This window comes from Crotalus tigris, unplaced genomic scaffold (assembly GCF_016545835.1).
Source record: "Crotalus tigris isolate CLP2741 ecotype Arizona unplaced genomic scaffold, ASM1654583v1 scf7180000017638.2057652, whole genome shotgun sequence".
Classification (NCBI taxonomy): Eukaryota; Metazoa; Chordata; class Lepidosauria; order Squamata; family Viperidae; genus Crotalus; species Crotalus tigris.
The window spans coordinates 1,918,773-1,934,686 of NW_024096531.1; the positions used below are offsets into that span (position 1 = coordinate 1,918,773).

At 39.7% G+C, this 15,914-nt stretch overlaps 1 protein-coding gene across 3 annotated transcripts in view; it reads right to left on the reverse strand.

Moving 5' to 3' along the window:
* Nucleotides 1–15,247, reverse strand: part of JADE2 (jade family PHD finger 2) — a 227,688-nt gene extending 212,441 nt beyond the window's left edge. Inside the window, exon 1 of one of the 3 annotated variants that reach the window (XM_039334885.1) lies at nucleotides 15,090–15,247. Coding sequence is in view for 1 of the 3 variants with exons in the window: in XM_039334883.1 (XP_039190817.1) it covers nucleotides 13,025–13,039 (15 nt within the window). In the remaining 2 variants the exon portion in view is untranslated. Of the gene's footprint in view, nucleotides 1–13,024; nucleotides 13,247–13,293; nucleotides 13,884–15,089 lie in introns of those variants that run through there. The other 2 variants (XM_039334884.1, XM_039334883.1) reach the window with 2 other exon arrangements.
* Between the last annotated feature and the right edge of the window lie 667 nt (nucleotides 15,248–15,914).

Genomic DNA, 15,914 nt, shown 5'->3' on the forward strand with positions numbered 1-15,914 from the left:
TAAAAAAAATAAAGCTAATGTTTTCTTGGATAGGTAAAATATCATTAAAATGTTTTGCTGGAGGAAAAAGGCTGCTGAGAGATTGGCTGCTTCCACAGGGAGTTCTCCTAAGGGCAGAATTCAAAATATATTGTATAACTATTCCATATTTCCCTTATTAATAGTTATTTTGGCAAGAAAGCAGTAGTACCGGTAGAAAAATATGTTTGGACCCTTCCCACCCACAAATTCTATAATTAAGCTAGACATGTCCAGAACAAGCTTTGTCCTAGACTTTCTTTAGTTATGTCATCAAATGTTTCCTCTACATTTTGGGAATCAAAAGCTAGAACTCCTGGCTAAATTTGGATTCTGCCTCTACAGTTTACAGGTGAAATATCTTTCCATCTGCAGCATGAAGTAATACAGATCAAGACCACATTTATAACCATGGTGAATATAGTTCTCTTTCACAATTCAAGCAAAAGGACTCATGAGCCTATAAAAGCCTTGGAATTGGTACAACTTTCTTAAAAATACCCCCCCTGGGAAAAATACTTATTAAAATTATATTTTTAATAAAAGCAAAGAAGACCTCTAATCATGATTACGGTATTCCATTGGCAACTAACCAAATCCAGAATTCCTGGAGCTATCATTTCTATTAACTAACAACATATTTATTCTTATGATAAGTGGCAAAAGGGGAAGACAAGGTAAAGAGCACAAGTGCTTTCTTGCACGGTCACTAAACTGCACACTCATAAAAGCTGTTCTCAGGAGAACCAGGGTCATCCTGTATAGCAGTGTTTCCCAAACTTGATAATTTTAAGGCATGTGGACTTCAACTCCCAGAATTCCACAGCCAGCGTTGTGGAATTCTGGGAGTTGAAGTCCTCATGCCTTAAAATTGTGGAATTCTGGGAGTTGAAGTCCTCATGCCTTAAAATTGTCAAGTTTGGGAAACACTGCTGTATAGCAAAGACAGGGAGGAAGAATTTGTTCTCACTGCAAATAAACATCTTTACAGTACTTTTTTCTTCAAATGACTCAGTTGAAGTCACCCATTTATAGGATGGTGTAAAACATTTCCTCATATTAAAAAAAAAAATACAAACATGCCTTCTATTCTACTAGGGATCTTTGCTAATTTCTCTTGTGGGGAAAAAAATCTTGTAACCAGAACTCCAGCTTATTCCTATGTGCCCTCACTCTACGTGTGAAAGAAACATACAGAATGAAGAAGCTATATCTCAAAGAAAGGTATGATAGTATAACAATTATAAAGAGGACACTGGCAGTCAGTCTGTAGAAAAACCTGGAGGTTTAGGGGCTAATGACTCAATGTATGTTTCTGTAACACATGATTTGAGCTCTTATTCCATCTTACATCTATCTTCAGTCCCAGAAAAATATTGTTGTTCCATTTGATTTTCATCATTAACATGTTCCAAACGTTATACTGCATTGTCTTGTCTTGAAATTTAAGGTTTCCCAAATGTTTAGAATGGTGAGTCATTCCGTGTAATATTCCAACTTCCACTTTATTTACAAGCCAAGTTGTGGAAAATCTATTTTTTAATAAATTGATGAGACGTTTGTTAAATTATCCCTAAGGGAACACCATTGCCTTTGGACCGGAGTATTTAAAAATAAGAGCCAGATAATACTTTCTCTGGTAATTAGAAGAGGGTCAATAAAGGTGCAGAGAAAGCAAAGGAAGCAATATCCAAAGTACCCTGCAAAACTGATTGAGTTGTCAGTATAAATTACATTTCAGGTGCTGGGAAAGTCCTAGACTAGCTGTTTCTGTAGTTTAGAATTTAAGCACCAGAAGAACCACCTAGAAAACTGGAGTGGATTTATCATAATGAAATCACAACTGTCTGCAGCAGTATAGCCTAAAGTGAAAGCATACACTTGTTGGGGAGGGGGTCAATAAATTCAGTGAAACAGTGAATAAGATTCCTTCCATAATCAGTCATAGAAATGCATTATTACAGCACTTTGCTGTTCCTGTCCTCTGAAGGGCCATAACGTAAACCAGGCACCTTGTTTACACAGTAGTTAATCCTTCAAAGGATGGGATGAACAAGGCATATAAAAAGTCTTTCCACCACTAGGAACCTTCTATCTTGTTTTAATACACACACACACACTGACCAACTGAACACTAGATTAACAAAACAGCATTTACTAAAGCTTGTGGATTATTTTTTTATTAATTTTAGACAGACATTTAACCTTTTTATTGTACACTATTTATTGACCTCTATTTTGAAAATCCAAGGAAACTCCAACACTTCAGAAGGCTGCAATTTATGCAGTATGGATTATGAAAATGTGTACTATATATTCAAATTTCCTGGATTTCTGAAACCCGAGTGGAAATTGAAAATATATGACTGTAAAGTAAAAATTACTGAATATGGATGAAGTATTTCTTACAAAATCCATAGGGTTCAATAAATGTTTCATAAGATGCTTGAATCTGATCCTGTATATTATTTCATAAGTTGGTCTTTATTAATATGATGCTTGCTGTACCTAATCTTGTTTTCAGTCTCTTTCACCTCTTGGTTGCTTTTCATTCCATTTTTCTTTGGGGGAATTTTCAATTTTATACCTGTTTATTTCAGCTACAGCAGTTTCCAAGCTGAACAGCTGGCCCTCTGCTGGAGAATAACAAAAAGAGGAGAAAGAGACCCAGTAAAGCTATTTTTAAAATCTCCTACCATAACCTAACTTTCATGTTCAACAGGAGTTGTAAAAACATTGCAGCAATTAAGTAACTTGGAAATTAGAATTATTAAAGCTCCTTGGGCAGTGAAAGAGCAGGGCCAATAGAACAAGTTGATCAATTAAACTCCTTTCCACTGAGAAGACAGAGCCAGTAAACAAAACTTTTCTGCCTTCAGAGATGAATCATTTTGGCAGTCTTTGGCTCTGTCTTCAACTTTTTAATCCAATTTTTGTCAGAAGTGTTGATGAATAATAACAGCAAGAATGAAGAGTGAAATACTGGGTTTTTTTCCTCAGAATCATTGGGCGTTTTGTGATCAGTATTCTCTCTGAATGTCCTCATTTGGCAGTACTTCCTAAAACATCTGTGTAGAAATTAGATTAACTAACAGAATGGAGGCCAATTCCTTTAACTTCTCTCTAAAGATCACAGAGCCAACAGGTTGGACAAAATCATGAGGAGGACCCAGGCAACCCAGAACCTGGTGGTCTCAAACATTTTCAGTTTTGGATCTTCATCCCTGATAAAGGGATTTATCAGTAAGCACAAAGCCTAAATGTGCTTAGACACACTCTTCCCTTGGTTATTTCTTTTCGCCTTCATCACAAGAAGAAAGTTGTTTCCCCCCCCCCCCTTTGGATTGCTATGTAAACTGCAAGTAGAGAAACTGGGCAAACTCAGTCACAAAGCTAAGAAACCTGATGTTAAATGTAGTAGGTTAAGTTCTCCCCTTTCTTTTCTTGATATCCTTATTCTCACCAGATACCCTGGTGGGATTTTCAATACCTTAGAATAGGGAAAACTCTCTTCCCCTCTCCTACCACATTTCTCTGCTTCAGACATTCTTCATCCAGTTATTCTTGTATAGGTTTTGCTTACTAACACAGAGGAAGTAGATAACTACTCAGAGGATTTCACAGGTCTCCTTCCCCTTCCCTACAAGCTTTGAGTAGGATGGATAAGTGGCCTATACAGAGGAGAAAAGAACACTAAATCAATGTAATGAATCTCTTATGAAAATTGTTCAGAATATCAGAATTCAGTGTAGAACAGCCTTTTTCAAACTCAACTACTTTACTAATGTTGCTGAAATGCAAATTAGACAGATAGAGACTGGTTTATAATGCAAAAAATTCTAATTAATATGCCAGCTTTTAAGATCAGTTACGGAATCCCAAAGGGATTTGTAAGGCTTGGAAAAATCAGCCTGGAAAAGAAGCACAAAGTGAGTTCCATCACAGGAGACATTTACACTGGCCTGAATTCCTGCTCCACTTGTCATTCAGCTTGAAGCTACAAGATGTGGGCTATTTAGTTCTACTGGAGCAGAATCTAATTCTGCTGAGTGGGCAGATTAAAAGGTATTAGCATGGTGGAGGTTCCAAGCTTAGTCCTGGCACCTTCTCTCACAATAGCTGGTAGTCACAAATGGCTTCTCCTTTTGCCTTGGGCCCAGGAGAGCAGCTGCCAGACAGGGAAGAAAGTATTGAATTTGCTGACTTTTTGATCCACAAATACTTCAGCTCAAAATTAGAAGTGAGGAACAATTTGGGGAAGGAGCCAGAATGCCAGCAATGTCTTGCCTTCGTAGAAGCACCTAATCAGATTGACCACCCCCATCCCTGACACAGAAGAGGAAAAGTTGTCTGCTGGAAAACTGAAGCACAGTATTAAAGTATTTCATGTGGAGAACATACAATAATCTCTTCTGCACAGGAACCAGTGAGAAAGAACTATTTAGTCAAGAATAGGAGAATCTCCTCTAACTGGGGATTTTTTTCCTACCTTCCTTGGGGGCCCTCATTAGAAGGATTGTTTGGTGGACCTGCTTCTCTTTTTTTAAACCAGGAATGATGGAAGATTATAAAGATTATAAGGACAATCACTGAGTCCCAGAAGCTACATTTTAGAAACAGATGATGTACCTGTTGATTCTGTGAGGAGTCTGCAAATCCTTTCAGAAGATGACTAACACGGCTCTGGGTTCATACTGCACATAATTTTAAAATAATTAGCTGGGTTTAAATGTCAACCATTAAGGCAGACTAGCCCAAAACCTACCCCTTCAGGCAGAGCAGAAAATTAATGTTGCCAGTCTATTTAAAGGGAGCAAGAATAAGGAAATTATTATGAAAATGATAACATTTTCATTTAACAAGCTGCTGTTAGATATGACAGCCTATTATTAACATTCATGCCTTCCAAACAGTTACAGTATTACCTGTAGCAACCAATTCTTTCTACCTAGTGAGGTGGCCCTATTTTGTTGGAGTATAGGTTTCTTATTTTTTGTGTTAACAGTGTTTTAGGCCCTGGTCAAGGAACTTCTGAATAAGCTATTTCTACATTTAGATCCCTTTATAACTTATCCAAAGCTTCTGCCTAATTTAAAACATAAAGTGTTTTTAATAAGTATGACCAAATTAGTCTGCACTTGGCAGAAATAAGTTAGTTCCTCTTCCGCAAGTGGACTACTGCTTAAGTGGACATCACAGTGAACACTCAAAAGGAAGCAAGTCTTAAGGAATAGACATCTTCTATAATTCATTGTTAAGTCCTTCAAATCTTCTACTTTTTTCCCATTTTGTTCTAGGCTGTTGGTTATTGCTGCAGATTTCCTTCTCACTTGAGAGATCACTTATCACTTCAATGATAAGCTATACATAGAAAGACAGGCATCATTATTTTCTATTATCCTTATTTTCCTTACTACTCAAAAGGAAATCTCTTTCATCTCTTCATTTTTAAAAGTGAACATTGGCTATATATTTTACCATGCAGAAGAGCTGCATCGCTGAAAATGTAAGCAAATGTAAGCTATTCACTTGCATTTTATAGATTAATGTATTTAACTTTTGTGCATATGTACATGTGCACTGTAAAACTGCATTTAGAATCCTGGAAATTGATGTTTTTATTTTTAAGGAAGTTTTTACTAATTGCTGATAGGGAAAAAGCCCTCTCTTCCACAAAACCAGAGTTAAGCAAAGTTATCAATTTGTTTTTCAATTCATGTTTACAATTTTTATCTTCAGTATCACATTCAGACATTATACAGCTAAAGATAACTCAAAATAAGAATATAATAAATAATGCCATGTCAATCAGCTGTGTGTGGACATTTCATGGAAATGAAAGGCAAATTACAATCAGCTTGTATACTCAAAATATGATGATGAACTGCACACCACAATTCCAAATATACGTGAGAGTGAAGTTTGGTGTTGGACAAGTTAATCTGTTGTAAAAGGCTTGATAAATACACACATCTGAATATTATGCCACTCATGTTTTATATCTACAAATAATATACATATATGAATACATCGGACAGCAGCAACAATTTGAACATTACTTGTAGTTGGAGAGGTTTCCATAGCACTGAAACTCTTAAACTTTAGCATCATGTATTATAATTTTGGATATATACAGATCTGGTCTGTATATATTTGGAATTAAGCTATACAAGCAGCAAACAAGCAGGCACATGTGCAGCTCCACTTCCACGAGTGGCAGCATTCACGCACAAAGCTCCATTTGTGTAAGCAGTGGGTGCTCGCGCTCATGCGCAAAGCTCCATTTGCTGCTCACAAAAATGGAGTTTCTCCTCCCCTGATCTGCTAAGCCAAAAAGGTTGGAGATCACTGTGCTAAAGAACCCTACTCTAAGAGAAAAATATTATGCCTCAGAGCCAGATCACCTTGCCATGAACATTTTATACACCCCAATACCAGTGATGATAATTAAGTGCTGCACCTTTCACTTTTTACACATTGCTTCCAATATCTCTTAAGAACATAGATTTCAATTCGCATTTAAACCTGATTTTTTCACTAAAATATTTTGATACCTGAGGGGGAAAAAAGGATCAAGAGACAGTAAACTAATTAATTCAGCTCAGTGTCACAGAAGTGTTTATTGTATTATCATCAACCATATCATTCTTCTGGACTGAGTGGAAGACACTGAATTATAGTAATTTCAGTCACATTCATGTGACTTTTACATTATATGGTCCAGTATTATTTACTTTTAATCTTTGATGACAGGAAGATTTATATTTCTTCTTTCCTCCCTTTAGCAAAAAGAATGACAGAGGCAATATTTGAGATCTTGTAATAGCAATAGATTGTACAGTATAAGGGCCTAAAAACTGCAGCTGAATCCTGACCAGATTTCCAAAATTTGATTAAATATGCAACTCAGGGTGGATAGTACATAGCCTCTACATGTTGATGAACTATTGTAATTCCAAGGACTCCAATATGCACGGTCAGTACAGTGGGCATCTGGGAGTAACTTCTGGAAGACTACACATTTAATTGGTAACATGGAACCTCAAAAATTGATATTACATTATTTTGAAGAATTAAGTTTGTAGTTTGGGAGTTCCAAATGACCACAGTTATTTCTGTACTGCTGTAATGCATTGGATGTGGAGCTGCTGTGGAAATGTTTTCCTAACTGTTAGTTCAAAATACAGGTGGAAGACTGCAAATTGGGTCAGAACTTCTAGATCTGACAGTAAGAAGTACATCTTGAACTTCAGGATAGCTTCTGAACAAAACAAGTGACAGGGCTGACCTTTTCAGGCACAAATGACATGATGGCTGGCTTACATGAGCTTCCTCCAAAGTTATGCTTGCCATCTCCAAACCGTTTTCAAGTGTTCTCTGATGAATGTAGACAGGCACTAACTGGAAGGTCTTTTCCATTGTGGCATCTTGCATTTGAATTGGTCTTCTCAGGTAGCTTCAGTGTGAGAATCGGCCAGCCTGGTTTCAGTATCACACTAAGACTTTTTTAATTGCTTATTTTTCTAGTCTATCAGCTAGTTGGTTTTATTCTGATGGTTTTTACTGTACTCCATGGTTTTTGTAGTTTCATTTTATAGTCTTCTGCTGTATTGTGTTGTGCAATTAAATTTATGTTTTTATCATTGTTGGATTTGTTTTATGATTTCCAAAGCCACCCTGAGACTTCAATGCCTGCAAGGAAGCATATAAATCTTTACATAAATAAAGAATCCTAGGATGAAAATGTCATTCTGAGATATATTGTTTGACATCATTTGGCAATTTATAATCTCTTTTTAGAGCTTCCAATGTTAATCCCAGAAGCCATGCACTTTCCATCTAAAATCAAGAGTTTTTGCTAACTAAACAGCTGCTAGATGGATTTCCATTTACCCAGCCATCCTAGGGAAAAATACAAAGAATTAACATAAGAATGTACACTAAAGCACCTTCCAGACACTGCAACCAGATCAGACTCGAATTATTCTACTTTCACACATTATGCAAAGATTTAGATATCAGGAGAGGTTCCAATGCTGGAAAAGGTAGAAGGAAAGAAGAGGATGATCAACAGCAAGGTGGATGGACTAAATTACAATGGTGATGAATGCACTGCACTGTTGGAAGACCTGAAAGACCTGGTATAGGGATGGATTGCCATGGAGAAAACCTATCTATTTTGTCACTCAGAGTCAACCACAACTTGATGGTACATCATCAGTCAAAGATGGTACAACTACTATATCCCGAATCTTCAGTTAAATATGGGTCATGGGAATTAAGGATGCAGTAAGATCAGGATGATAACATATTGCTCAGCTCAGCTTTAATGGATTCTGACATTGTAAGATCTAGCAATAGTGTGCTTTGTTTTTACTGAGGAATTAATGCATATTGATTGCTATGATTTTTATATTGCTATAGCAAAGCTTGATGTTTTGGTTCTATGAAGAACGTCTAATCTAGGTTTCCTTAACCTGGCATCCTTCAGATGGGTTAGGATTGTGACTTTCAGAATTTCCAATCAATATGCCTTTAGAGGAAATTTTCTCTAGAGGGCATCAACTGGGGAATTCTGTTTTAATCTTTCTGAAATATAAAGCAAGCTGTCTTGGTAACTTCAATAGCAAAGATATTTTCTGTATCTAGCAGATACCTATATTTATGATTCTAATTTCTCTTTTGCATTTTTAACCTTTATTTTTCTTAACTCTCTGATTAATCAGAAACATATTAATATGTGAAAACATAAATGATTATTAAGATATGGGGAGAAATAGAAGCATTATTGACAGTGTTTAAATAAGAACAGTAATGAATAAATATAACTATGACAAGTTTAGTCACTGTACAGAAAGTAACCATGCTACTTTGGAAAGTGACTGATAGCAAAGGAGGATTAAGGTGCTTCAAGGTATTACATTTATTACCAAGAGTGCAAATTTCCGATTATTTAGTAAAGATTTTCAGAGATGGTCAATTGCACTATTAGCAGTGGGGAAAAATATTTTTGTGCTTCTAGTACAACTTTTAGCTGAAGGGGCCACCTCTTTTTAAAGGTTAACTGAAGCACAGTACTGCTGCTAATAACTTCCTATTCTACTTAATATTTTAGAATAGAATAATAGTAACTTTATTGTCACTTTGAATGTACACACATCGGCATACATTAAAATGAAATTTTATGCAGTTACTCTACAGGTGTCTGTCTGCTATTTATGTTGCTATTTATCTTGACTCAGGAATAGGCAACACTGTTGGACAAGTAGACATATCTCATAGTCAAATGGCTATGATGGACATGATGTGCAATATCAATATAGATCAAATACTAACCCTCTTAGTCTTTCAGGATGCTCCCTACCACCTTACCATTAATTTATTTTTCTTGGCACATAACCTCAAATTAAGAACTGAGTTGCACCCATCGTTTTTTTTTTAATTTTCTAAGAATATCTAAACAGCTTGTGAGATGATACTAGAAGCATACTGCTTTTTTTAAAATAAAAATAAAAAATATCTGAAAGAAGAAAATTGATAGGCACTATACAAAGATAATGATATTAACCTCTCATCAAAACATTCCAATTTGTTTTTTGTTGTTGTTTTTTTACATTATTCTATGTTAACACTAGAAATTTAAGTGAAAAATGTGGATTGTTGTAGAAGGAATACCTGTATCATGTTCCTATTTTAACTTCATACCAGAAAAATTAAATAGAAACTAAAGCCAACTTTTAGTTCCAAGAGACATGCCACATCAACTAACAAGAACTTCAAGAGGTATCATGGATTAAGACCATGGATTTGACCAAAATCAAAAGAAGGCATGTTTTCAACAGGTGCAGTTTTTCTCACTATTGAATAAATGGTAAAATTCCTTCTTTTACATCACATAAAACTTGTGTTCTCTATACCAAAGTATCATATTAAGATGATTAGTAACTGCCTAAAAGTATATTCTAATGATAATCTTATGGAACAAAATGAATGAATAAAATTAGCTTCTAAGAAAGTTTTTCATCTTGATTTTAACTGATTTGATTATCAAAGTTCAAGAACTTTCTTACGGAAGAGCAAAACTAACTTCTTTTACACATTTTCCCATTAAGTATCAATTATGCTTTCACCTGAGTAACTAGCAAGTGTTTAAAGGTCAAAATACTTAGCATCAATGATAGACTGAGTGAATAGTGCTGTATTCAATTAACAACCAAAAGCCTCAACTTTTAAGTTTGGTCTTATTTTGGGTGAGTTTGGTGTTATTTTTCAATAGGCATTAAATTTTTAATGTCTCCTGAAGGAGTAACCTTTTTTTTTTTTTGCTAGCCAAGGGCTATTGTGCATAAGATTAAGATCATTTATTAATAGAGTGTATTCAAAGTTTAACTGTTTTTTTTAATCTGATTAAGGACATATTCAAACTCCACAAACTCAAACTTCAAATGCAATTTTCCTAGACTAATTTCAATATAGTTTTGCTGGTTTGAAAGACCATTAAATTAAGAATTATCTATTTCACTTACTGTCTTGATAAATTAATCGAAGGACATTTGCTGTACAATATTTTTAAAACTTGAAGACTAAAAAGTAAAAGATGAATTCATACTCAGACATAATAACAAAAGAACTGTTGCAAAAGTAAGCATAGCAAAGATGCCTTGCTACAATCTTTTACACCATCAAATAATAATATCTGCCTATCCCAGGTCCTTGAGAAGGACTTGAAGGTAGATAAAGTGTCCAAATACTACCAAACCTCTGAGTGACTCTGTGACCAACCATGATAATAATACCATCAAATCATGTAAATAAATAGTTTCTGGATACTGTGAGTTTTTTTCCAGTAAAAGAGTTTTATTAATTAAACTCTGAAATAAGGAAGGAAAGTAAAATATTGAAATGAAAACAATGCTTGAGAAAAGCAGGGATAATACAGTATAATTCTGAGGAATGAGGGACCAGTGATATGGCAGAGAAAAGATAAGCAAAGAAAGCTAAGTGAGGGAGAAATGGACAAGGGTAAGAAATTATTTTAAAACCGTTTCTGGATAATGAAACAATCCACTAAGCAACATTTTATATTCCTATTCAAGTAGTCACAGTTCCTTGAAAAGCAAAAAATGTGTGAGTGGTGGTGGTGGGCATTAAGAATATGCAGGGCTGCCCAGTGACTGCCAGTATGCTGCTGTAATGTCTACTGTGCTAGAATAGAAGGTATTATTGGAACATCAAGGAGGGCTTAAGCTATCATCAGGGATTAGAAATGAGTCCCACTCGGGAAGACAGCACCAAGTGAGAATGTGAGTACTGTATTTCCATGAGAATTAAAAACAACTCTGAATGGTGACAAAGAACTGGGTAGAAAAGTTTCTGGATGGAAGGTTCAAGAATTCAGAAAGAAGGCAAGAAGCGCAGGTTAAAGGAAGGTGATACTAAGAGTTGGGGAGGGGGATGGAACAGAAGGAAATACTGGAAAGAGACACAGTTACCAAATGATAAAGTGGATAAGCAAGTGGGTTTTGCTGAGAGGAAGGGATAATACTCTTAAAAAGTAATTCAGCTTAGACTAATCTGATTGGGAATTATAAAACGGAAAAGGTATATTGGGGGAGGTGCAAGTGAGGGCATGGGACAACCAGGAGCCACCTCTAGCTTCCAAGTCAGATCCTAACCCTTTTCCTTTCTGGAATTCCATGCTCAGAAGACTGAAGGTATTTATTTACCCACCCAGCAACACCAATTCTCCAGAAGTCTGTCCAGAAAGCTGCCCAGAGTTTGTGAAGGTGGTCTAGGTGTCTCCTATGGCAGAAAAGGAGCGGCAAGGATGGAGAACAAGCTTCATCCCAAAATGGAACAGAGGAAAAGGCTCCAACATATACATACTTCGGTCTCATCCTTCAGTCATCCGGCATCAGAAATGTGACTGAGGGGAGAAGGGCGTCCGGGGCCAGGACCCATGACTTGGAGGCAAATTGAAGCCTTATAAAAAGGGACCATCTCCTTTTTTTGGCAGCAGGGGGCCTAAAGAAAAAGGCTGCCCAAAAAAGAAACGGCAGGGAGGGAAGAGGAGGAAAGAGGGATGGCGGCAAGAGGAAACAGTAGAGCAGCAATGATGAGACGCTTTCGGAAGGAATGCCTACCACAGGCAAAGTGCAAGCCTGTGAGGGAATGCAGGGAAGGGGGCAGGCAAACCGGGTGGAAGAAAACGCCTCCGAGAAGGGAGGAAAGAGCAGCCCGCGTATCCGCGGGCGGGCATAGAGGGGCGGGAGCGATTCGGTAGCAGAGATGCAAAAGATGAGCCGCCCCCGAGCAGCCCGTTGGGAGCAGGGAAGAGTTTGAGAAGGTAAACAACAGCCACGCCCCCTACAGTTCTCAGCTCCACCGCGCAGCTCAATTGCAGCCGCTGCCTGTACATTTCCATTCCCGAATCTCTCTGGATCCCCCAGCGGCGTGACTCTTGTCCTAGCTCCCTTCCTCCCCACCACCACCACCACAGCCATCCATCCCTCACTAGGTTACGGCGCGGCTGCAAAAGCCATCAGTGCCCCAGAGAAGCTGATGCTATTCAAAGCCCCGCGGGGTTCTCCCACCCTGGCCAAAGACTGCGCTGCTTCTTCTGCCTGCCTCCTGGGCGCATTGTTTATGTCTGTTGAAGGAGCTGGCAGAAACCCCACAACCTCAGCACGTGAGAAGAGCCGATCATGTGGGTGCACCAGCTTCAAGACAGGCAAATGCTCCAAAACGTGCTGCGTCTCAACAAAAATGAAACTCCTGTCTCCTAATTGCCGCGTGATCCCTTTTGCACGACTTGACACACACACACACACACGCCCCACGTAATTCACCACATGCAACGCACATTGTTTTACCCTCCAAACCCGTCCTGGGTTCATATTCTGGAACCCTATTTTTCCTCTCGATGTCCTCTGCCCCACCCCCCGGTGGTCTTAAACTGTGGCCAGTCCCTTTTCCCATTCATCCCCTTAAGACCTTCTGGGGTTACCTCTGCCGCAGTCATTAATCCGAGGAACCGTTTCCCGAGGCTTCCGTTCCTTTAAAAAGTTGTTGTTTACATTCCTGCCGCCTCCCTTTTAAAACATGACTGACCAACATGCGCAATCAATCTCTAAAAACGCTGCACATCCCCCCCCTCCTTTGCAGGCAGTACAGTCAGGGAGCAGTAAAACAAATGCAAGGAGGGAAGGGAGAGAATAGAGAGGAGCTGCAAAAACCGGGGGGGGAGAGAAATGGAGCAATCCTCCACCCTTTTACCTTGGCTGGGAAAGAGCGTCCTCCAAGAGTTGAGAATGTCCGTCGGGCTACCAAAGAGGAGTAGCGAAAGATGCTCCAGAAATGGCACCGCTTACGGAATCTCCCTTTGCAAAGATTAACCCGGTACCATTGCGGAAAGGGAGAACGACCCCTCTCCTAGGATCCGAAGATGATACCCTCCTTTCAGGAGTAGATACAAAGTAACTCCATAGATGCATTTAAAAAACAATCCAAAAAATTGCTTCCAGCTGAGATGGCCGCTCTGCGCGAAATCCACCGAGCCCTGCGTGCGTGTTTCTGTTTTTTTTTTTTTAATTTCTAGACTTCTTTCCGGATCTTTGTGCAATTGCCCGAAGGTCTGCGCCTAGGCTTTTTTATTTAATCCCTCGCTGGCGAAGAACGGACTTCTTTGAAGGAGTGTATAAATTAGACTGATGCTGGCGAGTTCGCCCCTCGCCCCCCTTCTCTCAATTTCTTTTCTTGCTTGTTTCTTCTTCCTCCTGACGAGCAGCAGGTCCAGGTGCAGCTGCAGACGTGGGTCCCATCCCTGATTGTGCTCGGCATGTGTTGCCTCCCACCCCGGCGCACTCTTCGCCCACCCCTCCCTCCCTCCCCTCCCTTGTTTTCACCCCCCTCCGATGCGCCGAGCCCCCATCTCTTGTCTTTCTGGTGCCCTGGGCAGCTGGAAAAGGCTCGGGTTGCACAGGCGGACTCGCTTTCCCTCGCGCTCTCCCTCCGAGCCTGCTCAGGTCACTTTCGCAACGATCTTCAGCCTCGCGCGCTCACAACAGTGGCGGCGGTGCACGCACAGATCCAGAGCTGTAACACTTTCTTCGCTTCCTCCGCTTTTCATACGCATCCCCCCATCTCCTCTTTCACCCCCCCCCACCCGCGAGCGCTTTCACCTCCTTGAAGCTATGCAAAGGCGTAGCAGCAGCTAGCCTGCTGCTGCAACCTTACGAAAAATAACCTTATACTTAACAAAATCTTTTGGCGCCATATTAATGACGTACTTCAAATTTGCCATTTCTTCCTGCGTCAAAAAGACGTTTCTTACAAATAACAGATGAGGTGCAAAGCGGAGAGGGCGAGCGCAGGAGTGAGGGGGATGGGGGAAGAAGGGGGGAATAAAAAGAGGGAGAAAGACCCTCGGAACGATTTTTTAAAAAAAAAACCGCGTGGGGAGGCGGGGCGGGCGACCGCCTCGAGTAGACTTGCACGAGGAGCGGGCAGGGGCAAAGTGCCGGGACAAATGTGGACGGGACCGAGATTGCTCTCCCGCGGATCCCAAAGTTATTCAGCGGCTAGGCGAACGGTTATTTGTAAGGGGAAATGGCTGTCAGGATCACCTTGGGCCGAGATTAAGCTGGCTTTAAAGCACTTGCTCCTTTTCAGGAGCGATGTCGCTTTCCTCCCCCCCCCCTCCCGCCCCACACACGCATTTCGTCCCATGAAGCCGGGCTTCTTCGTTCCCGGCAGTCCTCTCTTCCCTGGGCTCTCACAGGGCTTCTGGAAAGCGGCGAGAGAACGAAGTTTGCGCCGTTTGCACAGGAAGAAAAAAAGCCCCAGGGCCGCCCTCCTCTAGTTCTCGACTTGACCTTGTCATGCACAAACAATGCACTTCAATCCGTGGCTGGGAGGGTGTTTGTCTGTTTCCCTGTGGTGGCAGCGGCAGCCGAGAACTGCTCCGACATCCAGCTGGCCACACCCACCGCTGCTGCCTTTCGGCAAGCTCCGACTTCTAGAAAAAGGGTGATTATTTCACTCTAGAGGAAAGACCGGGACAGGCCGCCTACCTGACCTGCTCCCGCCGGTTTCAGACACCAGTCTCTCTCCCTGGATGCGTCCTTGCAAACCCGCAGTCAGGGAACTTGATAGCCTTTTTTCAGTGGCCCCATTCCTTCAGTCATAGGGAGAACTTTTTTTCAGAACTGGTATTGGCTTGCTTCAAGTTTTGGATTCAAATGTTAATCATTGCTACCAATCTTCACTCTACCGATTGGCAGGTTTTCTAGCTAAGGAAGATCGCACTATGGCATACGCTCTTGCAGTTTTGACTGTAGCATTACTGTTTGCAGTTTGAGTTCATTCTGTTAGAAACTTCCCTGTTAGTCCTCCTTTCTCTTGGCCTTTGCTCCTTCCTCAACAGTAAAATGAGAGGCATATTGTGAAAACAAAGCAGATAAAGATCTTTACCATATTACTATCCGAAATTATATTAACTACTGTATCATAGGATTTTTGTTTTAATTGTGGCAAGCTTTCTGTCATAAACAATTGGTGTTGTGGGGTCATTGAATAATACTTTTCACATTAATAACACCTATCAGCAGGAACTTATGCAGGAAGAGGGTCAAAAAAGTCAACATGGCATCCATTACCTTGTGATCAAAGCCTCACCTTTTTATGTGCATCATGACATATGTAAAAAGGGGCGGGGCTTTGATTACATGATTACAGCTGCCATCCTGGCTTTTTTTTTTAAATCTTTCTGTGGACACTCCTCATCACACAAATTTATTGAAGCACAAATTTAAACCACAGTATGTAATAATGCCTTGAAATGTCTAAAGAAGAGCCTGTTGTCTGAAGGTAATGGGAATTGTAACCATATCTGGAGA